This window comes from Lissotriton vulgaris, chromosome 11 (assembly GCF_964263255.1).
Source record: "Lissotriton vulgaris chromosome 11, aLisVul1.2, whole genome shotgun sequence".
Classification (NCBI taxonomy): domain Eukaryota; kingdom Metazoa; phylum Chordata; class Amphibia; order Caudata; family Salamandridae; genus Lissotriton; species Lissotriton vulgaris.
Genome location: NC_141699.1, coordinates 65,690,177 through 65,717,165, shown reverse-complemented (window position 1 = coordinate 65,717,165; position 26,989 = coordinate 65,690,177). Strand labels below are relative to the sequence as shown.

The 26,989-nt window shown below is 46.4% G+C and overlaps 1 protein-coding gene across 1 annotated transcript in view; it reads right to left on the bottom strand.

The window, feature by feature from the left end:
* The window catches only part of LOC147678984 (tRNA (32-2'-O)-methyltransferase regulator THADA-like), a 291,162-nt gene extending 264,386 nt beyond the window's left edge, over window positions 1-26,776 (bottom strand). The window contains exons 1-4 of the mRNA XM_086942707.1: window positions 25,860-26,776; window positions 22,877-23,054; window positions 18,571-18,657; window positions 17,758-17,785 (exon numbers count right to left, since the gene is read on the bottom strand). Coding sequence (XP_086798833.1) covers window positions 17,758-17,785; window positions 18,571-18,657; window positions 22,877-23,054; window positions 25,860-26,032 — 466 coding nt within the window. The 5' untranslated portion in view covers window positions 26,033-26,776. The remainder of the gene's footprint in view (window positions 1-17,757; window positions 17,786-18,570; window positions 18,658-22,876; window positions 23,055-25,859) is intronic.
* Between the last annotated feature and the right edge of the window lie 213 nt (window positions 26,777-26,989).

Genomic DNA, 26,989 nt, shown 5'->3' with positions numbered 1-26,989 from the left:
CACACCAAACGTTTTTTTCTTGTACGCAAAGTTGTAATTATTCAATCACTTTGCAAATAAATTTTTTTCTTTTTAGATATTAAAAGATCGGTTGTCCATACACATTGAAAATATAATGACAATAAATAAGTGCTGCAGTGAATAAACGTGATCTGTGACTAATGGTGACTGTTATAGTGATACAGTTTCGTGAAAAATGCAATTAGATACACTGGTCCAACAATAACTTCAATTTCCTCAAACAGTATTGTAAATCATATTTTTCTGTTGAGATGTAGTGAGGACCAATTGGTGGATTAGCGTCGACGTTTCGACCCAGCGGTATGGTGCCGGTTTATTAGCAACCGTTTCGGGTCTTCATCAGGACAAAAGGGGGGACAACCTAAAATTAGATAAAAGGTGCCTGTTTTAGTGATGGGTGTGTGCATGACTCATCCAAAAAATGGAGAAGCACGGCGAGACTTGCTCACCTTAAAGAAGGAGACTGAGGTGTCTTATTCATAACCTCCGTGGGATGATTGTTCTCTCTTATATCGAAGCGTGGTATCTGTAGGTTATTAATATCAATAAATACCAGCTCTACATGTTATTTAAAACAGGGAGGGAGGGGGAAGGGGTGGACATTCGAGTAATCGGTACACGTACCTTCGTAAAAGAATTTATCACCGTCCGGTGACGAATTCGGGTTTGAAGTGCCGCAGCCGCGATCACCTAAACAATGAACATGCCTTAATTAGTCAACTTCCTATCCGCATGGGTAGGAATGAGTGGTTTAACAGAAGGAAGGGTGCGCCAGGCACCATACCGGTGGCCATGTCACTTACGGTGACCGCACTGTAGCATCCTTTTGGGTTCATTAGTTGAGGACTTACTTGAGGAGCATGACAGCAGACGTCTGTATCTCTCTCCCGTTCACGAGTCAATGGGTGGGGATCGCGTCTGATTACCTGTTAAAAGCCAATTGCGTCAGCGTGGCGTGCACGTCTGGGGAACACGTCATGTGTGACGTGTAGGGGGGTATACAAAACCCGGAGGGCATGTTCATATGACAGGGTTAATTGGAAAACCCGTACTGGCCGAGGTAAAATTACAACCACTGGTATAGTGGAAATGGGTCGATTGAAACAGGGCTTTTAATGGGACTATGTCAATTGTAACTGGGACTGTTGGAACTGGAGGTCCTAGCGTGTGGGCGCCAGCGTACAAGTCAGAAACACAGTCTGTGCCGGGTCTGCACGGCATCCAATTATTGCACTGTTTATCAAGGATGTATATTTTTAAGAAATGCATTTACACAAGACACATTAGCAAGTTATCATACAGTGCCTAATTGGGGTTACATAACAAGTGTTTGTTAAAGTCTGCTCATTTGTAAACATGTTTCTTCCTGGCTATTCAAACCCTGTGCTACAGAGTCTAGGTTATGGATCCAGAGGCACTCTTTGTAGTTCAAAATGGAGGCCATGTCCCCTCCTCTCTGGTATAGTTCAATTTTTTCCAAAACCCACCATTCCAGGTGTTCATGTGAGTGGTTGGACATGTTGTAGTGTTCTACTAGCGGGGCACCATGGACTTTGCACCGGATTCTACTTTGGTGTTGTAGGATCCTGTTTTTTACTCGTTAGGTGGTTTGGCCTACATATAACAGTTGACAGGGGCATTTGATGACATAGATGAGATTTTGGCTGTTACAGTTTGTGAAGTTGTTCATTGTATATGTCTTATTTCTGTTGGTAAAAGAATTGACAGTCTTGGTGTATTTGCATGCTTTGCATGCTCCACATCTACAGTGTCCTGTTATAGGTGGCATTCCTAGTTGGCTCCTGATGTTCGTGTTGTTAGGAGTATCCAAGAATGAGGAGACCACATGCTCCTTAATGTTTTTGGCCCTTTTGAAAGTGCACATGGGTGTTTCCTCAATTCCAATCTCTGGCCCTACTAAATTCCAGTATTTCTTAATTATGTTGTTGATATCATGGCTCTTGGTATTGAAGGTTGTTACATAGATCAATCTTTCAGTTGTATCAGGCTTTTCCACCACTTCTAGTAGCGTTTCTCTGGGTCGATACCATGCCCTCTTGCGTGCTCTGTTGAGTAGGCCTTTGGGATATCCTCTGTCTCTTAGTTTCATGAGCAAAATGTCTGTTTCTTTGAAATAATCACATCGTTTGGTGCAGTTTCTACGGATACGTAGAAATTGTCCGTATGGTAGATTGTCGCGAAGATTTCTTGGGTGGTGGGAATTATATTGCAGCAATGTGTTGCGATCAGTTGGTTTTTTATAGAGATTCATTACAATTTTGTCATCTTCCACCTCGAATGTTAGGTCTAGGAAAGGCAGCGCGTCTCTGTTGCATGCCATTGTGAATTTGATGTCTGTAGAGCAGTCGTTTAGCCAAAGCAAGAAAGTATTTAGATGTCCCTCAGTACCATTCCAGATCATTATGATGTCATCTATATATCTGTTCCATTTAGTGATGCAGTTGGAGAATGGGTTATCTTCAGAGTAGATATGCTTCCACTCGAAATCATCCATGTAGAGGTTCGCTAGGCTAGGCGCAAAGCCCGCGCCCATAGCTACCCCTTACATTGGATATAAAATTGATTTTGGAACATAAAGTAGTTCTTGGTCATTGCTATTTGTAGAAGCTGTATTGGAAATTCTGTGGGTACCCAATGTGGAGCTTCTCTGGTATTCAGTATTTTATTCACTATTTCAATTGCTTCATTTTGTGGGATGCTTGTATACAGAGAGCAAACATCTAGCGTGACAAATAATTGTTCTTGTTTGTTGAACGGATGGTTCTCGAATATTTGGATTGTGTGCATGGTGTCTCTGAGATATGACTTGGTTTTTAGAACAAACGGTTGGAGAAAGTTGTCTAGGTATTGATTTATGGGTTCAAGTATTGAGCCACATCCAGATACGATGGGTCTTCCCGGTGGGTTGGTCAGGTCTTTGTGAATTTTGGGAATTGTGTAAATCGTTGGAATTCTCGGGTGTAGTTTGTTCAGAAAACGTGACTCTGGATCAGTAAGGAAGCCATCTTCTAACGCTTGTGTAGTCAGATTCTTTATAAGTTTGCCAATCTCTTTTGTGGTGTCACCTGGTATTTTGGTGTAGCTATCTTCACAGTTCAGCTGTCTCAGGATTTCAGATATATAGTTCTCTCTGTTTTGTATTACTACAGCTCCCCCTTTATCCGCTGTTTTTATCACAATGGATTGGTTAGTTTTGAGTGTCATAAGAGCTTGTCTCTCTTCTTTTGTGATGTTGTGTTTGATGTATTTGGGTTCTTTTAGTGGTATTGGGTGGAGTAGTGGGTACAAATGATAGTCCCTTCGATAGTATGTCTTGTTCTGATTTTGTCAGCATGTGGTCCGAGATGTTGATGATCGGGTTTTTCTTATCGGTATGTCGGTTGGTTGCCTGTATTTCAGTGACAGACGTGGAGGGAATCCCTTCTATCCTCTGGGCATTTTCTGTCAAGTTTGGGGTTTGTCCCAGCGTTTCCGAGGGAGACGTTATGGAAGTATTTTCTACCATCTGTAGGTTTTCTGTCTGGTGTTGCTCTTGGGTTGATGTAGATGGAGTTTGGAATGGTTGTTCATTTACTGATTCTGCCATTTCATGTGCTTCCGAGGGAGACATGGTTTGAATCTCGTCTACCATCTGTATGTTTTCTGTCTGGTGTTGATCTCGTCGTGGTTCTGACGAGGTTGGGGGTTGAAGCGTACTCTCGTATTCCCTTTGTGGTTGTTTGCATCGGGTTGGTCGACGCCAATTCGGGTCTCTGCTGTTCCAGGAGGGATCTCCTAAAAAAGCCGATGTAGATGGACCTTGATATTGGGCCCCAGTGGGGTAATTTGCTCCTGGTGGGAACACCGGTTCTTGTTGTTGATAGTGGTTCCCTTGTTGTTGTCCTCTTGGGATTGGGTTGGTGTGCGTACAAGAAAAAAACGTTTGGTGTGTGCATTTTTCTTTAAAGTATCTCTATGTTTTTCATGAAAAAGTACATATGAGAAAGTACGAGAGTACGCTTCAAACCCCAACCTCGCCAGAACCACGGCGAGATCAACACCAGACAGAAAACATACAGATGGTAGACGAGATTCAAACCATGTCTCCCTCGGAAGCACATGAAATGGCAGAATCAGTAAATGAACAACCATTCCAAACTCCATCTACATCAACCAAAGAGCAACACCAGACAGAAAACCTACAGATGGTAGAAAATACTTCCATAACGTCTCCCTCGGAAACGCTGGGACAAACCCCAAACTTGACAGAAAATGCCCAGAGGATAGAAGGGATTCCCTCCACGTCTGTCACTAAAATACAGGCAACCAACCGACATACCGATAAGAAAAACCCGATCATCAACATCTCGGACCACATGCTGACAAAATCAGAACAAGACATACTATCGAAGGGACTATCATTTGTACCCACTACTCCACCCAATACCTTCAATGTAAAACTTGAATTGCAACAATTTTTCCGGAAGATTCGATTAAAATATTTCTTCCACCAGAAAAAGGATGAATACATCAGAAAACCAGCAGCTACCAATTTTCGTCCAGTATCCACATTCAATCCAGCAAACCACCTTATGAATGAAAGGAACTTAGCCTACGAAAAAATTGTGATGTCAGAGGTTATGAACGCACTAAAAGAACCCAAATACATCAAACACAACATCACAAAAGAAGAGAGACAAGCTCTTATGACACTCAAAACTAACCAATCCATTGTGATAAAAACAGCGGATAAAGGGGGAGCTGTAGTAATACAAAACAGAGAGAACTATATATCTGAAATCCTGAGACAGCTGAACTGTGAAGATAGCTACACCAAAATACCAGGTGACCCCACAAAAGAGATTGGCAAACTTATAAAGAATCTGACTACACAAGCGTTAGAAGATGGCTTCCTTACTGATCCAGAGTCACGTTTTCTGAACAAACTACACCCGAGAATTCCAACGATTTACACAATTCCCAAAATTCACAAAGACCTGACCAACCCACCGGGAAGACCCATCGTATCTGGATGTGGCTCAATACTTGAACCCATAAATCAATACCTAGACAACTTTCTCCAACCGTTTGTTCTAAAAACCAAGTCATATCTCAGAGACACCATGCACACGATCCAAATATTCGAGAACCATCCGTTCAACAAACAAGAACAATTATTTGTCACGCTAGATGTTTGCTCTCTGTATACAAGCATCCCACAAAATGAAGCAATTGAAATAGTGAATAAAATACTGAATACCAGAGAAGCTCCACATTGGGTACCCACAGAATTTCCAATACAGCTTCTACAAATAGCAATGACCAAGAACTACTTTATGTTCCAAAATCAATTTTATATCCAATGTAAGGGGTAGCTATGGGCGCGGGCTTTGCGCCTAGCCTAGCGAACCTCTACATGGATGATTTCGAGTGGAAGCATATCTACTCTGAAGATAACCCATTCTCCAACTGCATCACTAAATGGAACAGATATATAGATGACATCATAATGATCTGGAATGGTACTGAGGGACATCTAAATACTTTCTTGCTTTGGCTAAACGACTGCTCTACAGACATCAAATTCACAATGGCATGCAACAGACGCGCTGCCTTTCCTAGACCTAACATTCGAGGTAGAAGATGACAAAATTGTAATGAATCTCTATAAAAAACCAACTGATCGCAACACATTGCTACAATATAATTCCCACCACCCAAGAAATCTTCGTGACAATCTACCATACGGACAATTTCTACGTATCCGTAGAAACTGCACCAAACGATGTGATTATTTCAAAGAAACAGACATTTTGCTCATGAAACTAAGAGACAGAGGATATTCCAAAGGTCTACTCAACAGAGCACGCAAGAGGGTATGGTATCGACCCAGAGAAACGCTACTAGAAGTGGTGGAAAAGCCTGATACAACTGAAAGATTGATCTGTGTAACAACCTTCAATACCAGGAGCCATGATATCAACAACATAATTAAGAAATACTGGAATTTAGTAGGGCCAGAGATTGGAATTGAGGAAACACCCATGTGCACTTTCAAAAGGGCCAAAAACATTAAGGACCATGTGGTCTCCTCATTCTTGGATACTCCTAACAACACGAACATCAGGAGCCAACTAGGAATGCCACCTATAACAGGACACCGTAGATGTGGAGCATGCAAAGCATGCAAATACACCAAGACTGTCAATTATTTTACCAACAGAAATAAGACATACACAATGAACAACTTCACAAACTGTAACAGCCAAAATCTCATCTATGTCATCAAATGCCCCTGTCAACTGTTATATGTAGGCCAAACCACCTAACGAGTAAAAAACAGGATCCTACAACACCAAAGTAGAATCCGGTGCAAAGTCCATGGTGCCCCGCTAGTAGAACACTACAACATGTCCAACCACTCACATGAACACCTGGAATGGTGGGTTTTGGAAAAAATTGAACTACACCAGAGAGGAGGGGACATGGCCTCCATTTTGAACTACAAAGAGTGCCTCTGGATCCATAACCTAGACTCTGTAGCACAGGGTTTGAATAGCCAGGAAGAAACATGTTTACAAATGAGCAGACTTTAACAAACACTTGTTATGTAACCCCAATTAGGCACTGTATGATAACTTGCTAATGTGTCTTGTGTAAATGCATTTCTTAAAAATATACATCCTTGATAAACAGTGCAATAATTGGATGCCGTGCAGACCCGGCACAGACTGTGTTTCTGACTTGTACGCTGGCGCCCACACGCTAGGACCTCCAGTTCCAACAGTCCCAGTCACAATTGACATAGTCCCATTAAAAGCCCTGTTTCAATCGACCCATTTCCACTATACCAGTGGTTGTAATTTTACCTCGGCCAGTACGGGTTTTCCAATTAACCCTGTCATATGAACATGCCCTCCGGGTTTTGTATACCCCCCTACACGTCACACATGACGTGTTCCCCAGACGTGCACGCCACGCTGACGCAATTGGCTTTTAAAAGGTAATCAGGCGCGATCCCCACCCATTGACTCGTGAACGGGAGAGAGATACAGACGTCTGCTGTCATGCTCCTCAAGTAAGTCCTCAACTAATGAACCCAAAAGGCTGGTACAGTGCGGTCACCGTAGGTGACATGGCCACCGGTATGGTGCCTGGCACACCCCTCCTTCTGTTAAACCACTCATTCCTACCCATGCGGATAGGAAGTTGACTAATTAAGGCATGTTCATTGTTTAGGTGATCGCGGCTGCGGCACTTCAAACCCGAATTCGTCACCAGACGGTGATAAATTCTTTTACGAAGGTACGTGTACCGATAACTCGAATGTCCACCCCTTCCCCCCTCCCCCCCTGTTTTAAATAACATGTAGAGCTGGTATTTATTGATATTAATAACCTACAGATACCACGCTTCGATATAAGAGAGAACAATCATCCCACGGAGGTTATGAATAAGACACCTCAGTCTCCTTCTTTAAGGTGAGCAAGTCCCGCCGTGCTTCTCCATTTTTTGGATGAGTCCTGCACACACCCATCACTAAAACAGGCACCTTTTATCTAATTCTAGGTTGTCCCCCTTTTGTCCTGATGAAGACCCGAAACGGTTGCTAATAAATCGGCACCATACCGCTGGGTCGAAACGTCGACGCTAATCCACCAATTGGTCCTCACTACATCTCAACAGAAAAATATGATTTACAATACTGTTTGAGGAAATTGAAGTTATTGTTGGACCAGTGTATCTAATTGCATTTTTCACGAAACTGTATCACTATAACAGTCACCATTAGTCACAGATCACGTTTATTCACTGCAGCACTTATTTATTGTCATTATATTTTCAATGTGTATGGACAACCGATCTTTTAATATCTAAAAAGAAAAAAATGTATTTGCAAAGTGATTGAATAATTACAACTTTGCGTACAAGAAAAAAACGTTTGGTGTGTGCATTTTTCTTTAAAGTATCTCTATGTTTTTCATGAAAAAGTACATATGAGAAAATAGTGAGCCAAGTAATTGTTTAATCAAAGAGATTGAGTACATACCGACAGAACCACTATTTGCATATCACGTAATACCCAGGTTCTGAGGGTCACTGGGTCACCCCATTATAATTAAGGGGTAACAGGGTTGGCACGGGACTGGTTAGTCTCATACCTTCACAATAGGCAGCAGGTGGTGGCACTGCCGCCTTTTAGATCAGGTGTTCAGAAAGTAGGGCAGGGTGTGCCTCAGGGCTCGGCCATCAGCCCAATATTATTCAATCTATACCTCCGCCCTCTGATCCAATTGATAAGCTCTTTTGGTATCTCGGTATTTAATTACGCCGACAACACTCAATTAGTCTTCTCTTTGGAAGGTACAGAGGCCGTTTCTTTAGAGACCTTTCACCGCTGTATGACAGCAACAGCGGACTGGCTGTGCTCTAATTCACTCCAGTTTAATGGGTCTAAAACGGAGGTGTTGTACTGTTCTAACGACCGTGTCCCGCGCCCCCTGCCAGAGGGCTTCTGGCCCCCCTCCTTTTCGGGGGCAGTGAAGGCAGCGGAGTCTGCTCGCAACTTGGGGGTCATGTTTGGCCCCAATTTACAACAGGATGCCTTTGCCAATAAGACCGTAGCTACATGTATGATGCTGCTCCGTATGCTACGCAAAGTCCTTCCTATGCTCCCAGCACAGGCTAGACCCAAGGTTGTGCGGGGGATTATCTTAAGCAGGTTGGACTACTGCAACGCACTGCTCCTGGGAGCGCCAAAAACTCTGGTGGGTAAGTTGCAACGCATACAAAATATGGCAGCTAAGCTAGCACTCTCTCGTCCGCGTACTGCCTCCTCCACTTCAGCGCTGCTTGATCTTCATTGGCTGCCTGTCCAGCAACGGATTATTTTTAAAGCCTCGTGTTTGGTTTTTAAAGCCTTGCATGGACAGGAACCTGCCTAGCTGCAGAACTTTTTCTCTTGGTATTCTACCTCTCGAACCCTGCGTTCTTCCTCTGCATGCCTGGTAACGGTTCCCAGGTTTCAGAGGCTAAGGATGGGAGGTCGCTCCTTTAGTTTCTCCGCTGCTCAAATTTGGAATTCTCTCCCGCTATCGCTGAGGAGCCAGGGCGAACTTCCATCCTTTAAGAGAAGTCGGAAGACCTACTTATTTCCAAGAGTAGTGTGATTCCTGTGAGTGTGTATCAGCTATGTTCAGTCAAAGCGCCAGGATACCCTTTGGGTGACAGTGTTGCGCTATACAAGAATGCAATACATACATACATACATGAGAAAAAGTAGCAACAGTAAATAACTGTGATCCAAACATTTTCACTAACTCCCATGGTGATTTCTAGCCACAGAATAACATGGTCCTGTCAATTCATATGAAACTTACTGCAGAGGACGCACCCGCAACAGGGCTGCAGGGGAGGCACCCGCAACAGCGCTGCAGGGGACGCACCCGCAACAGGGCTGCAGGGGACTTATAGACAAGTGATGCAGGGTGGTGATGAGCACTGGAGCTTCACGTGCAAGCTAGCAATAAGAGTGAGGGGAGCACTGAACTAGAGAGTAGCAGGGGCCGCACTAGCAACAGGGCTGCAGGGGACTTATAGACAAGTGATGCAGGGTGGTGATGAGCACTGGAGCGTCACGGTGCAAGCTAGCAATAAGAGTGCAGGGAGAAATGAACTAGAGAGTCGCAGGGGCCGCACCAGCAACAGGGCTGCAGGGGACATACAGACACGTGATGCAGGGTGGTGATGAGCACTGGAGCTTCATGTGCAAGCTAGCAATAAGAGTGAGGGGAGCACTGAACTAGAGAGTAGCAGGGGCCGCACTAGCAACAGGGCTGCAGGGGAGGCACCCTCAACAGGGCTGCAGTGGACCTATAGACAATTGATGCAGGGTGATGATGAGCACTGGAGCGTCACGGTGCAAGCTAGGAATAAGAATGCAGGGAGCAGCTGGAGGAGCTACGCGGGCATCCAAGATGGTCGCGTGAGCAGAGAGCTCCCGAGACCCGCGCCGTCCTTCTTTATCTATCCTTCACCTATCCTGGTCATTTTGACGGGCTTTTGCAGCGCCATCATCGCTGATGCTACTGATCCTTTTCTGGTCGAAATCGGACCCTGGGGACCATTTTTCTGAAATTTGCAACTTTCTGGCCTGCCCGCGGGCGCGACCGGGGACTCGGCTGCCCACTGTGGCCGACCTGTAATTGAACAACAACGGCTGCCTGGCATCTGGCCCGCCGGAGGTGTATTTCTTTCACTTTCGGTTTCCTTCCCTTTGTTCCTGTCTCCTCCTACTCTGCCTCGCCTGCTGCCCTCTCAGCCTGCACTATCCTCCGTGGGACTGGCAAGGAGGCCGCGACACCTTTGTCTCAGTGGCGCGTCGGAGTTTCGAGACTTTTCTACCTTCTCGTCACTCCCCCTGGCTATCCGGCCGACACTGAACGCGAGATGGCAACGAAAGCGGAGGCCGAAAAACGCCGGAAGGCTGCGACCCGGGGGGGATCGATCCAGTCGAACATGATCGAACGCTACACCCAGCCGAGAGGCTCCCCCGGGGCCGTATGCATGGGTGCTGAAGGACTTCAAACGGACACATCGTCTACTTCGGAAGTGTCGCTCCAAGACCTTTTGGCTGCCATTACTGGACTCAAGGCCGACATGAGTCAACAATTCGAAGCCGTAGTGTCCAAAATAGACACGGTGGCGGTGGATGTGACTCTGATTCGGGCCGACTTGGCCAAAACAAATGAGCGGGTGAAGGCACGGGATCTTAAAACGTCGAGCCTGGTGAACGACATGGCTGAGGCGCAATCCGAAATTGGCAATCTGCGTGCATCGCACGACTTACTGCTCAAGCGGATGGAGGACTATGACAACAGGGCCAGGCGGAACAACATACGCCTTGTCGGAGTGCCGGAAGGTGATGGTGCTGTAGCGACCGATCTTTTGGTCGAGGAGCTTATAGTCGCCCAACTGGCTCCGGCAGGACTTAGTAAGTTCTTTGCCGTGGAGCGCGCCTATCGTTTTCCAGGAGGTCAAGTGAAGCCGGGGAACCCGCCGAGGCCTATCATCGCGAGGCTTTTTCACTACCGGGACAGGGATGCTATCCTCCAGGCCGCCCGTAAACATGGTCCCCTGAAGTATGACAATAACTCTGTCTCCATATATCCCGATTTCACTCCCCAAGTGCAGCGACAAAGATCAGGTTTCCTTGGAGTGAAGCGTCGCCTGAGAGACCGGGGACTGAAGTATGCCATGCTGTTTCCGGCCCGGCTCCGGATCGAATATCGGGAGCGTGCCTATTTCTTTGATCAACCTGAACGTGCAGCCGACTGGTTGGACTCGTTGCCAGCAGATGACTTTGGGAGCGGAGGCCCTGGTGGTGCGGAAGGTGGTGCAGCGGCCCAGGAGTAACTGAGGCCCTGGAGGTTCCGATTGAGACTATGCAACGTACTGTGTAAATTGACTTAGTCCCTAATGACTCTGCCCGTGGCGGTGCGGTAACGGGTGATTTCTCCCTTCCTCCTCGGGGGGTTCTTTGTGTAGAATTATGGGGCGACAGGCACACTGCAGTTGGGGGTGGCTTTTTAGTCAGCAGGGGTGCAGGGAGGGGGGTGTTGTAACGGGTTTGGGTTTTGGGGTTGGTGTTTGGGGACTGGGTTGTGTTTCGTTTAATTTGTTCTGTTTTGTGTTTCATGGTATTTCGTATCTTGCAATGACTTTTCATATTGGGTCCTGCTGGGGGGTGGGTGTGGAATGTTTTTGTCGCAATGGGGGGGGGTGAAATGCGGATTCTTTCTTGGAACGTAAATGGTTTGGGTGACAGGATTAAGCGGGGCATTGTACTGCAATTCTTGAGGCGCCACGCCCCTGATGTTGTGTTCCTTCAGGAGACCCACTTGATTGGCAATGCTTGCAAGGCCTTAGACCGCCGGGGTTATCGACTGGTTGCACATGCGGGTTTCACCTCGGGTTCCCGGGGTGTGGGTATTATGGTAAAGTCTTCCCTTGCTCTTGCTATCGACGATGTTATCCTTGATGAGCGTGGGCGGTATGCTGCTGTTCCGGGGAGGTGGGAGGGTAAGCAGGTCGTGTTTGTTGTTGTCTATATCCCCCCGGGACTGCAGGCTACCACTTATGCTGATTTAGGCAGGACTCTCCTTGGGCTGCCAGACGGCTTGTTGGTCCTGGGCGGGGACTTCAATTCTGTCATGTCCGGTGACTGCGACCGGCTACCCCCTAGAGTATTGCCACAGTCCCAGATGTGGCTCAGTGAAATGGCTGACACTTTTGGCTTCGTGGATGTCTGGCGCTCACTACATCCCACACTCCAACAATACACTTTTCACTCTGGTGCGCACGGCAGCCTCTCCCGTATCGATTATTTTCTTATGTTAGCCTCCACTTTGTCCACTGTTCGTGAGATTCGGCATCTCCCCCGGGGTATCTCGGACCACTCCCCCCTGCTGATTACGATTTCTGTGGGCGGTCTGCCTGGTAACAGAGTTCCCCCGATTCCTCCCTGGCATTTTCGAAACCCCCGGCTCCGCTCAGACTTGATTAAGGCAATAGATTGCTATTTTTCTGAGAATCTGGGCTCAGTCGCTTCCCCCACTGTTCTCTGGGAGGCCTTCAAGACGGTTATTCGGGGTTCCGCCCTGTCACTCATTGCCACTGAGCGTAGGGTCAAGAGGGAGGCTGTTGTGGCTCTTGAAACCGAAATCACTGCGCTTGAAAGTGAGTTGGGTGGGAATGACACGCCTGCACTGTTGCACGAATTGGAATTGAAGCAAGCAGACTATAAAGCCTGTGTCACGGATGCTGCTAAATTGATGCGGTCAAATCAACTTGGTCGACTGTATGATGTGGGTGACAAGGCTAGCAAGCTTCTTGCGTGGCTGGATAAGACTGAGCGTGCGAGTCGTGTTGTTCCTTCCATTGTTCGTGATTCTGGTGAGACTGTCTCTGATCCGGGTGAGATTGTTGAGTGCTTTGTTGACCACTTCCGTATGGTTTACACGCCTGTTAGTGATCGAGATGAGGCCGACTCCAGGTTACTCCTACGTGATATTGCCCTGCCGACTGTGTCTGATGCGGACTGCCTCGCTCTGGAGGCCCCCTTTACTGTCGACGAGATCGCCCTTGCAATTCGTTCCCTTCGTTCGGGTAAGGCAATGGGCCCTAATGGACTCCCCATTGAACTTTACAAACTTTGCCCCGACAAGATGGCCGCCCACCTGCGTCACATGTTTCTCGAGGCGGTTGAGGCTGGATGCCTCCCCCTTGAGCAGCGCCTCGCTACCATAGTGGTCATTTATAAGGATGGCAAACCTCGTGACCGTTGTGCCTCGTACCGCCCCATCTCCCTCCTTAACGCGGAACCCAAAATCCTCGCTAAGGTGCTGGCCAATCGGATGCTTGCTGTGATTTGTGACCTGATCCACCCGGATCAATCCGGTTTCATCCCCCACAGAAACACTGCTCTTAATTTGCGTAGGCTCCACAGTGTCCTCGCGAGAGCTTCTATTCTCGCCGAGCCAGCAGTAGTCGCTTCCCTTGACGCCACAATGGCATTTGACACTATTGAATGGCCCTACCTATGGGCAGCCCTCGCTAAATTTGGCTTTGGCCCCAATTTCATCGCATGGGTCAAGCTTCTTTACGAACAGCCGCTAGCTCAGGTCGCGGTGAATGGTAGATGCTCAGACCCCTTCCCCTTGGGCCGTGGCACACGTCAAGGCTGTCCCCTTTCTCCGCTTTTATTCGCTTTGGCACTCGAACCTCTTGCCGCGTGGCTCCGGTGGGAACCCTCTATCAAAGGGATCCGATGGTCCCCTGACCTCGAGGATCGTGTCTCCTTGTACGCGGACGATATCCTCCTTTATCTCACTTCCCCTCAGAAGTCACTCAATGTTCTCTTTGACGTCCTCACGTCCTTCGGTAAGAACTCTGGACTTGTCATTAATTGGACCAAGTCCTGTGTCTACGCCATAGCTGGTACTCTGCCGCCTCTTCCCCGCAGATTTCCCATCCTGGTAGCGACTGACGGCTTTAAGTATCTGGGGGTCCATGTATCCATGATCTCTTCGGTCCGCTATGAGCGGAACTTGTATGCTCCGCTCCGCAGACTGAAGCAGGATGTTCGGCGTTGGCGCGATCTGCCCCTATCTCCATTAGGCCGGGCGGCGCTCTTTAAAATGATGTCGCTCCCCCGATTCCTCTATGCCCTGCAAAATTTCTTCGACCCTGTTCCAGCTCGCTATTTCCATGAAGTCGAGAGTTTACAGCGGCAACTTATCTGGGACGGCCGTGCCCGCATTGCCTTATCCAAGCTCACGCTCTCCTGGTACGACGGAGGTATTGCGCTGCCGGATATTAGACGATACTACTGGGCCTCGCACCTGAGCGCCATCAACCATGCGACATACTCTCCGGAGCCCGCTCCTGCCTTTGCTTTGGATAAACTGCTGTTGCCCGGTGGCAACTTTAATAGGGCGCTGTATTCTAAGGCCCCCTTCCGACTCCTCACGGGCCCAACGAAATGTGCTGTGCGGGCATGGCGGGACGCTACGGTGGCCACGGGCTGGGGTGGTAGACTGACACGTATGACGCCGCTGTATGATTCGGAACGACTGGGCAACCTGTGGAAGACGAAAGGGTTTGAGAAATGGGACATGATTGGGATTAGCACGGTGGGGGACCTGTGGGCACGCGGCGCGGTTAAGTCCTTCGAATCATTGAAGCTGGAATACCGGCTCGATGATAGGGAGCACTTCCGGTACATGCAGGTGAGGCATGCCTTGTCTTCTGTCTTCCCCTCCGGTACGGACGTTCCGCAGTCCTCCCCTTTGGAAGATCGAGTTCTAGACGGCCACGTCCCAGACAGTACCATCTCCTTAATTTACAAGAAGCTTATTAATAACAGAGCTGACCAGCTCGAGAAGCTCCGGGCTGCCTGGACGGCTGACGGACTTGAATTGGACGACGAGGACTGGCAGTCAGCTGTGTCCTCCCCTAAGGAGGTGGCTATTCCGGCACGACTTCGCTTTGTCCAATTGAAAATCCTCCATCGTGTGTATCTTACTGGAATGCGTCTGGTGCGAATGGGTTTGGTTTCGGATGGACGATGCAAGCGTGGGTGTGGGATGGACGGTACCTTTCTTCATGTTCTGTGGGAATGTCCGATGATTGCAGCGTACTGGTCTAGGGTGCATGATGTGATGAGTCGTGTCACGGGGGTCCCATTGCTTCCTGAGGCACGTCGTTGCCTGTTGAATGTGTGGGAACCGTCTGACTGCACTGCTGCCCAGACACTTTGGGTTACCCTAGGCAATATGATTGCGAAGAGGGATATCGCGCAGCTTTGGGGCTCCCCTAGACCGCCAGTGCTAAGTGCCTGGAAAGAGAACATGGACTGGTCCATGTTCCGAGAGAAGACGGTATATGAGGCCCGGGGGCGTCCAGGGAAGTGGTCTAGAGTTTGGGCTCCCTGGAATACTTATCGTGGAGACATCTGTTCTCCCCCGCTTGACTACGAGGTCCCTCTCCCCTCCTTCCCGTGATTTACGTTCCTCTCCTATTCTCACCACATGCTTTGTTCTCTTGCGCGCGCCACCCCCCCCTCACCATTGTCGTTTCTCCTACATCCATTCCCCCCCCCCACCTCCAGCAACCCGTGCCACTATGATACCATGTGTTTGTTTGTTTGTGTTCATTTCGACAAAAACATAAAATTAAACCTTTTTTATCCTATTTGTATGATGTTATGCTCTTGCCGATAATGTTGACGTGAGAGATTGCTCCAGCAACGTACTGCCTCGTATTGCACTTTTCGCTCAGCCTGTTTTTGTCATAGCGGCCGGCCCTTCGGGGTTGTAGGCAGACGCTGTGTATTGTGCATTCGTAAATAAAGGTTTTAAAAAAAAAAAAAAAAAAAAAAAAAGAATGCAGGGAGCAATGAACTAGAGAGGCGCAGAGGATGCATCCGCAACAGGGCTGCAGGGGACATACAGACACGTGATGCAGGGTGGTGATGAGCACTGGAGCTTCACGTGCAAGCTAGCAATAAGAGTGCAGGGAGCAATGAACTAGAGAGGCGCAGAGGATGCATCCGCAACAGGGCTGCAGGGGACATACAGACACGTGATGCAGGGTGGTGATGAGCACTGGAGCTTCACGTGCAAGCTAGCAATAAGAGTGAGGGGAGCACTGAACTAGAGAGGCGCAGAGGATGCATCCGCAACAGGGCTGCAGGGGACATACAGACACGTGATGCAGGGTGGTGATGAGCACTGGAGCTTCACGTGCAAGCTAGCAATAAGAGTGAGGGGAGCAATGAACTAGAGAGGCGCAGAGGATGCATCCGCAACAGGGCTGCAGGGGACATACAGACACGTGATGCAGGGTGGTGATGAGCACTGGAGCTTCACGTGCAAGCTAGCAATAAGAGTGAGGGGAGCACTGAACTAGAGAGTAGCAGGGGCCGCACTAGCAACAGGGCTGCAGGGGAGGCACCCTCAACAGGGCTGCAGTGGACCTATAGACAATTGATGCAGGGTGATGATGAGCACTGGAGCGTCACGGTGCAAGCTAGCAATAAGAGTGCAGGGAGAAATGAACTAGAGAGTAGCAGGGGCCGCACCAGCAACAGGGCTGCAGGGGACATACAGACACGTGATGCAGGGTGGTGATGAGCACTGGAGCTTCACGTGCAAGCTAGCAATAAGAGTGCAGGGAGCAATGAACTAGAGAGGCGCAGAGGATGCATCCGCAACAGGGCTGCAGGGGACATACAGACACGTGATGCAGGGTGGTGATGAGCACTGGAGCTTCACGTGCAAGCTAGCAATAAGAGTGAGGGGAGCACTGAACTAGAGAGTAGCAGGGGCCGCAACAGGGCTGCAGGGGACATACAGACACGTGATGCAGGGTGGTGATGAGCACTGGAGCTTCACGTGCAAGCTAGCAATAAGAGTGCAGGGAGCAATGAACTAGAGAGGCGCAGAGGATGCATCCGCAACAGGGCTGCAGGGGACATACAGACACGTGATGCAGGGTGGTGATGAGCACTGGAGCTTCACGTGCAAGCTAGCAATAAGAGTGAGGGGAGCACTGAACTAGAGAGTAGCAGGGGCCGCACTAGCAACAGGGCTGCAGGGGACTTATAGACAAGTGATGCAGGGTGGTGATGAGCACTGGAGCGTCACGGTGCAAGCTAGCAATAAGAGTGCAGGGAGAAATGAACTAGAGAGTCGCAGGGGCCGCACCAGCAACAGGGCTGCAGGGGACATACAGACACGTGATGCAGGGTGGTGATGAGCACTGGAGCTTCACGTGCAAGCTAGCAATAAGAGTGCAGGGAGCACTGAACTAGAGAGTAGCAGGGGCCGCACCAGCAACAGGGCTGCAGGGGACATACAGACACGTGATGCAGGGTGGTGATGAGCACTGGAGCTTCACGTGCAAGCTAGCAATAAGAGTGCAGGGAGCAATGAACTAGAGAGGCGCAGAGGATGCATCCGCAACAGGCCTAGTAGAAACAGATGGCAACAATACTACAGGACAGTCATGAACATAATATTCCTTTACACGCACTATCGGTAGTAGGAGCAGAAGTGCTTGGGTGAAATGGGAACACAGTTAGAAGGGGACAGCAAGAAAGATAATTTTGAGAGAATTTACAGTGAGCAGGAAAACGTAGGGATGCGTGGAAGATAATGAGAATTTGATACTAACCTGCCTGTAGGTCTCCCAATGACAGAACCTGAAATGAAAAGTTTAGGGACAGATGAATGTCTGCTATCGCTACCCAGATTATTGGTGTGTGGCGGGGGCAGGAAAGGAGATGAAACCGCGACAAAACGGAGCATCCCTTAATGACGTTCCCAGAAGCAAACAGAACAGCCTTGTTCCAACATCATGTCATGGAGATTATTACGCTAAAAACAAGGCCTATATACAGCACAGTCCCTGTAACAGCACACGCTTGTTTAATTTGCACACTCTGCCTTTAGCACAAACGCAGGAATATTGCAACTTCTCCTGTATCACACACTTCCGTGTGCCTCTTACACACGTCTGCATATCACACAGTAGTCTTCTATCACACCCTTATGTGTATTCTAAGGAGAATGGACATTTCTTACAATGCACACAAAAAATCGATTGAGATTTAAGCCAGAAGTGCATTTGGTTTTTGTGGTGGATTGATATCAGGCTTTCTTGGTTTAATCCAAAATCGGGAAATCCGGCTTATATCACATGAGCAGGTGTGTTGGCACTCCTCTGATATCATACACTTAGATTGATTGTACACTTTACTTTATATGATGCTCGGGGATATAGCATACTTCACTTGTATCACATTCCACGTACAGCAATCCACTCAGGTACTCTGCAGACTTCACCTTTGAGGGACACAGAAGGACAGACCCTAAAGCAACAAAAATAACATTCTGAAGAGTTACAACTATGGCACACCTCTTTGTTGACCCCAAGCTTCACAGGCGCGACCTTCAGAATCTGTGCACTGTCAGGCTGGCCTCTCACCTCTCTGTTGGCCAGCAGGCTGCCCATCAGTCTCTCCACTTCTGATGAGACCAGAAACTCATTGGATTTGTAGAAGAGTGACAGTATCTAGAGAAAGATGGAGAGAGACAGAGGAAGAAAGAGCAATAAGGAGAGTTTACAGACAGCCTCAGGTTGACCAACTGCTCACAACAGAAGTGTTATATAATGCATGAGCCAGAGGACACGCGTCGAAATACAAATAAACAATTTGATTTAAAAAAAATCATGAAAGGTCAAGGTGATAGAGTATGGAGGGACGGTAAAAAAACAGAATCTTGCAAATATGGTTCAATCAATCAAGTAGGAAAAACCTGGGTTTCCAGGTAAATGTGGTTCAAAATATTTGTGGGAGTATTGACAAGGGGCAGTACCACATCCGTAAATGTGATCATTCCCCGCTCTGTCCCATCCAGCATACTGAATCTCCTGCAGGTCCCCCTAATTTACATTAGGATTTCTACATTTACAACGATTGCCCACAAATATGACCTACCGGTTTGTTTCATTAGGAAGGATTCAAGTTAGTTGAATGTTACTAAATAACAGCTGGTTGTCAACCTTTAAATCTCAACTCTGGACAGTTTCAATGCACGATTAGCAGAGAATCCCAAGTCATCAGGAAGACTATGCTGCAATTAAGGTTCTTTTTACAAACCTTTGCTCATTTGACCTTTAGTCCAACAGGACATAAAAAAGACCAAGTCAATCTGCCTCTGCTCAAAACAGACAAATAATGGAGGATGCTCCCTACTCTCAGTTGCAGAACTTGGTCAAAAGGAGCTCCTGGCTCAACTGCCATGTCTGAAAAAGATAATTTAAGCGGCATTCTTCAAAAAAGGCATTGAGGAATCAGGAATTCATGTTGATACGCAACTGCAATGCTAGGTAAAGAAAGATATTTCAGAGTTTTAACTTAAAAAGTACAGATAATTCTCAGGGATCAGTAATAGTAGGCCATTGGAGAGTGATGCACCTAATGCATTCCCAACTGTTGACTCCAGCGTTTAGGTTTTCAATTCAATTCATTTGTGTTTATATAGCGCACGGCTACCCAAAAGGGCCTCCTAGTGCCTTATAAAATAATTCTGTACTTATTAAGTCCCAATTACGCAAACAGCCAAGTTTTCAATAATTTCCTAAAACAGCTTTCATCTTCCTTAATCTAACAGGCAGATCATTCCACAATTTTGTCAATAATAAAGAGAAGGACCTGCTTCCACATCTTACTTTCCACACTCTTGGGATCTCAGCTAAATTTAAGGAGGAGGATCTCAGGGGTCTAAATGGCCTATAAGAACCCGTTGTGTGTTGGAGCAGTTGAGGACCTATTTGAGATATTCTGTGTGAGCAATGCATAGGGACTTTAATTGAATTCTTTGTTTAACTTAGGGCCACAGCAGACCGACCAGAGACCTCGATTCTTCGGTATCTTCAACAGCAGATGCACTGATGTGCTCAGGACCACCTGCAACCTTCTCACGTGTTGCGGACAGCCAAGGTAGAAGGAGTTTCCATAACCAAGACAGGCCACTGCATGCTGTAGGTAATGCAATTTGCTCAAAGTTTTGCTTGATTTTCATGACAGAGACTATATACATAGCTAGTCGTGGGGATGCAAAAGCTGTTACTACAGATACCAGGGAGAATTTGATAGGCGTTGAGAGTAAAGGCTTTAGGAGTGACTACTGCAGTAGTGGATTACACTGAGAAAGCATGTATGAATGGATAGTGCTGATATGTGGCTAGAAGTCGAGTACTCTAGCTAGCTTAGCCCAGAAATATCATTGGAATTCAGTAAGAGGGAATTAAATGTGTTAACTATTTTGTAAGAAGTTGGTGTGCGTGATCAAGAGAAGGTCAGAGACGAGCTGCAGAAGGATCTGCCTGGTAGTGAACTCAGGCAAAAAGTTCAGAAGGAAAGTCTGCAACGGTGTTGGGACAAAGGAGGGTTTTTTATAAAAATGCGCTGCCGTTAATTGAGATCCACAATTCACAACATTGCGTCTGAAGAGTTCATAGTGTTGAAATGTTGATACAGTCACTATAGGTGAAACTGCACAATGATAAGGAAAAAATACTTCATTTTTCAAAAGTTCAGTATTTTAAAAATTACAGAAAAGGCTCATAGTGTGGTCAGGGGAACCATGAACATCTGTTGTAGCCGCTTAGTTACTCATGGTATAAACAATCTGCCATTTTGTGAAGCAATATGGTACCAACTCTTTACATTGATGTGGGCTAGAAATTCCTATGTATCATCGGAGAATGTGACAACGGTTACTTTTTCTTAATTCATACTTAAAATTTGGCAGCTAAAGCGGTGCAATAACTTAATTTATTCCAAATATTATTGTGGAACTGAATGGAAAAATAATTTACAACGAAGACGTCGATATAAATATTTTTGAGTAGCACTGTGGCAGATGAACAGTTTAAATACAATACTTTGGGATGTTGGAAATCCTCAATTAAAATAAAATTTACTATAACACAGTTGAAATTTTAAAGAGAACATAAAATGGATTCAAAGCACACGTTGGTAAGCTAGAAATACGAATGTGTGGGATAACACAAAGAAAGAGACATACGCAATGCTATTTGGACACTGAGCCACACGAAGAGCAGCAGGAAAAGAGTTAGATCTTCTTTTGCTTGTGTGTGATGGTTATATAATGAAGTCCAATATGGCGCATACATTTATCACCCTAACACAGGTGATATGTGCCAAAAACTCAACAAATCGTTACTAAAAAACATCTTTGATGCACTCACATGACCTAAGTTATTAAGTGATTAACAAGTGAGGTTAAGAATGGAGACGAAAAGGCCTATCAAATAGCATGTGAAGTTGTATAATCAAAAAACATGTTGTAGATGTAATCAATTCTGTTCACAAACATAGGATAAAAAGTACAGTGTGCAGCAAATTAACCTCATTTATATTAGAATACTGAAATCAGATTTTTTTGTTGAAATGTTAGTTTGAAATCTCACATTTTATATTAAATTGCTGATGATAAACTGAGTTGCGCCCTTCAGTAGCAACATTTATGTATTACAAAACTCGTTAGTAGATTGATTGATACCAATTATTAATGAATATAAAAGAAGTTGTGAATACATAATTTAGGAAAATATTTCATCTTTGAAGACATTGTTTGTGAAAATAAGGGCATATATAAAGCAGGAATAATATTTTTTTTAAAGTAATAAAGTAGAGAAGGCGAACATATAAAGTCCCTCCACTTGTTTTTGATGTAGTTGCCTGTGAAGTTCCACTTGCAAGTCAAAAATAAGATTACCTTTGATTTTGACATGTAAAGCGAGGGCTGAGAGCGTGCATTTCGGAGCTTTTTTGGAACACCCCCAGGTCAAGCAGAATCTGTGGTGTTTCTAGACAACTGAAACAGCCAATTGTTTTATGGCCATTTCTTGCAGGTGCTTCACAAAAAACAACCAGGAGGACTGACAGGGGAGACCCCTCAGCAATCCTGCATATTAATGTTTTAGGAGAAAAGATAGTTGGCCGTCTGGACACGATTGGACAAAACCAAAGAAAAACAGCAGTCGTTTTCACGTTTGGGGTGTCTTTAAAGCCCTAGCCTAGCAAAATGTCATCTACATATCAAGCACCATGTAGAGATCACGTATAATTGGCATTGCGATGTTTGCCTCACCCACTATTTTGGACTCATTTAGAAAGCATTCAGCAGATCAATATCAAATTTGAGACGTGAGGGTTCAAAACAATAATTTTGTTAAATGCAGCAGCCCAGGAAATTGAACAGAGACAATCAAGTTGGACCCCGGGCCTCTTACAAATATTCATCCTTCGAATACTGATAGCAGGTTTAAGTATTACAGAGAGAAGAGGCTTTAATCACAAATGTGCTATTGTTTGTCTTCTCGAATTTAGATAGAACGAAACCTTGAATGCTGATATCAGAGTATAGGATCTAAAATTGCAGCAGAGTGAGGAAGATATTGTGCAGCTCTTGTTTCCACCTTGAACTCAGTGAGAGGAGGGGATGGTAAATGTGACTCCCTGGAACCAGAGGCATTTATCGAAGGCAGCATAGACTACGGCATGCTAAACCTAACACAGTATGTTGTGACAATCTCAAGAATATGGGAACATGCTGCAACACCGACATATCAAGACAAAAGCAACAAAAAGGCAGGGTTATTGCTATGAGTTCCGACACCTTAACCTGCACAGATGCATTAAAAAAGTGGAACAAGATGCAGTATCAGAACATTCATGGCCACAGATGGGCTCACTCACCTTCTCCAGCTTATTGAAGGAGCCAGAGCTGCTGGCAGACTCCAGCTGCATCAGGAGCAGGCAGCGGACTATGGGCAGCAGATCTTCCACGCCCACCGCTTGCAGTGATGGGATATTCCCTTGTAAGAGCTCCAGCGCCTCCTCCAGACTCCTGTCCTTGCAGCGCTTCACAGATTCCCTTGAAAGGAAAGACATTCGTTTAAGGAAGACATGGCATCCTTCTCTGCCTATAAACCCACAATCTGTCCAGTGCTCCAAAATCAATCTCAAGCTCCTATCTAGTACACAGTAATTTCTCCAGTGCTCCTCTGTAGCATTAATCTCACTTTCCTATAGGCCTCACTTGTGTGTGCTCCCTACAGACATGAAATCTTTCACAATAACGCCTAAAAACCTCTTACCCATTACCTACATCGTTTGATCATGTGTGCTTCCTCGCGCGTTTCCTTCGTGCCACAAGGTGTCAATTATGCTACTGCAAAGTCTAGCAACTTTATCTGCCACCCAACAGCACAAAGTTTAATCATTTGTTCATCGACAGCATTCACTACTCTCCTACAGCCTAGAAATGGTTCCTTCCTTTGCAGTTCTAAAGCATAGCTCTTCAAACTCTTGTGTAGCTCCCCATGTTCCTCTGAAGGCCCCAGTGTTCCTCTGAAGCCCAGCCAGGTACTCAGTGCCCCCTATATCCTGTGATTTATTCTATGGCTCCACATGTTCTTCTGTGGATCTCTGTAGCACTGCTTGCACCCGGTGCTTCTCTATGGCCCTGCATGTCCCATGTTCTAGCCCTGAAAAGTATCTGTGCTCAATTAAACCATAAAGTTCTCTCGTAACTCCGCAAGCTCTCTCCTCTGCTAGCTACAGCCTCTTGCCTGTAATTCTATAAGCTACATAGAGCAGTGGTTCATAACCTCTGGTCCTGGGTCCTCTAGGGATCCACAATGCCTACTCAGGGGGTCCGCGACTGCTTAGAAAATTAAATAAGATTAATAAAATGCATATAACTACAGAAGCAAAATGTAACACTGAAAATGTTCAGACGTTCAGTAAATGAGAAGGAACTAGAAATTGGAAGCTAAAAATGAAGTTGCTATCTTCAGACTGATTCGTGGGAGCAGTGCAGGCGCATCAAACAGACTAGAAGATAGGTGGCCCCAAATGAATGTAGAAAAGATGCAACGTCCCATTCAAATTTAGATTTTGTTTTTATTTGTTTCAATTAAATAAAATATTTCCTCATTTGTGTATTTGACTAATGTTTTTTGCAGAATAGTTGTGCATTGTTTTACGGTTCAAATGATCAATATAGCTTAGGTTTGGGTCCCTGGCTTCCAGTAATGCCTCAGTAGGAGTCCCCGAATTCCAGTTGGGTCACCAGATCCCAGTAATAATAGAGTGGAGGTCCAGAGAAGTCAAAAGGTTAAGAACCACTGGCCTATAACCGTGGGTGTTCTGCTATAGCCCTGCAAGTCCTTCTATGCTCCTCCCTGTACATCCCTTTAGTTCCACCACATTCTGTGTTACTCTATAGCCCTGCAAGCGTCTATTCTCCTCGAGGCCTTCATGTTCTCCAGTAGGACCATAGGTGCTTCTTTCTGATCCATAGCTCAGAAGGTTTGTTTCCCTACAGTTCTGTGAGTGTTCAGCTGACACTAGAAGCTCTGCTCCTCTAAGTCATGCAAATGTTGCTGTGGTTTTCTTCAGCTTTGCAAAACCTTCTGCATTCCATGGTGGCGCTGTATTCCATGGTGGCGCTGTATTCCATGGTGGCGCTGTATTCCATGGTCGCGCTGTATTCCATGGTCGCATGGTCAGTGACCATAAAAGGCACAACACTCTCAGGCAGGACTAATGGAATTATGCGGCTGCAAGGTCTTATAATGATGGATTTGTCATACGAGCCACATAACTCACTGTCTACTGCAGAATTTGCAGAATTCGGGCTCAAACAGATCAAGCCTTACTAAGAAAACAGTGCATTTAAGCAGGCAGGCAGTACCAGACAAGTTGTACAAGTTGTTCATCTTTCACCTATTGATCAAGGTATTCGGGTGTTTTATAGGTAAACAGGGTGAAAAGGTGGCCCACTTCGTTTTAATGCCCCCACCACGAAACAAAACCTTAGATATTTAAAAGCGATTTACACGGGTTGGAAACCATTGTTCCTCCTTTGTCATGGAAATATTTTGCTTCATTATTAATGTTAAACTAGACACTATTCTCAAAGAACTAGTTATTTCAGCGGGACCTTCGGAGTGCAGACGAATTTCAATCAATTTCTGTTTATTAACAGGAGTGACTCAAGCGGACCATGGTGAGGAGACAGAACATACCCAATTCCAGCCCCGTGCAGATGTATTTAGGCCTGCTTTGCGCTGAATGCAAAATGATATATTTTACACAAACTTCTTTACAAAGGGAGTAAGAAAGATGGTGTTAACAAAGGGTTGCTCGTGTGCATTCGTGCAAGGCAAAAGTGTTATCTGCTGGTGAAAAAGATGCGGAATGGGATCTTCTGAATGTGTGTAGTGTTCTTTCTTAAATACATCGAGCTTTTGGAACCCTTCTGCATCCGTTTGTGTTATAATATGGAACTGATAAGCTCACTTCATGTGCCACATAAAACGTCATTCGTTGCGTTTTAATTCAGCCAGCCCTGCTGCATAATCCAATTCTGTAGTGCCGCATAATTCCAGTAGCCCGGTCTATGGGTGGCAGTTAAGGTTAATACAAACAGCCCAATCCTCAGTAAATATGCCCAAGTCTTTCGCATCTTTTTGTAAAAACGTAAAATAGACCATTCGGACGACTGACCACAGCACATATCAGAATGTAAATTTAAAGACACAGGTTAGGAATAGGACAGTGACCATTTAGCTTCACCTCCTGATAAAACAGGTACATTTAAGTCAGGCAGATGCACTAACAACTAATTCAGCTTACACTAAATAATTGTAAAATATAGCCATTAATATCTTACCCCGCAGACTGACAAAGCTTCTGCGCTAAAGCTGCCAGGCACTCCCCAGCGGCCCCTAAGTGCCCCTGGCTTGAGTCCTGGTAGAAAAGCAGGCATGCCTGGTACTGTGCGGTGGTACCTTCCATAACCCCGGCTGCCACCGTAGGACTGGGTTCAGTGTAAAGGGGCTTCATGCAGACCCTGCAACGCTTCCTTCGAAGGCCAAAACAGGTCAGAAGGGGGGGAAGGACACCAGCAGTGAAGCCAAGGCACTCGGGGGTACAATGCCAGGCTTTCTGCCAAAGATCACAGCCGGCAGGGCTCTACCAAAAGGATCAAAGCAGGTGAGAGGGCAAATGTCTCGGCCTACAGAACTCTGGTACTATGAGAAATATCACTATTGGAATCCATGGAAGTTCGGAGAAAACATGTCACTATCTACAGGGGTCTGCCAGAGAGAAGCCAAGGCAGGTCAGAGAGCAAAGGTCATCGCCTGCAGAGCTTTGCCACGAAACCTGAAGAGGTCAGAGAGTCAAGGGCACCCACTGCAGAGCTTAACTGAGGTAAAAGCAAGCAGAGGGTCAAAGTTCACTCAATACTGAACCTGAAAGCAATGCAAATCAAAGGGCTGGGGTCACCACCTGCAAAGCTTTGGCAGGGTAAGGAGAGGGCAAAGGCCACTCCCTGCTGCACTCTGACAGGGGAAGAAAGACAGGGTAGATGGCAAAGATTCTGTCAGAGGAGCAAAGAAAGGGCAGCATGTATCCAGGGCACATTAGAGCCACTCTCTACAGCACTCTACCAAAGATAGGGCAGCATGTCTCCAGGGCACATCAGAGCCACTCTCTGCAGCACTCTACCAAAGATAGGGCAGCATGTCTCCAGGGCACATCAGAGACACTCTCTGCAGCACTCTATCAAAGATAGGGCAGCATGTCTCCAGGGCACACCAGAGCCACTCTCTACAACACTTTACCAAGGATGGGGCAGCAGGTCTCCAGGGCACACCAGAGCTACTCTCTGCAGCACTCTGCCTAGGCTGGGACAGCATGCCACCTGGGCACACCAGAGCCACTCTCTACAGCACTCTACCAAAGATAGGACAGCATGTCTCCAGGGCAAATCAAAGCCACTCTCTACAGCACCCTACC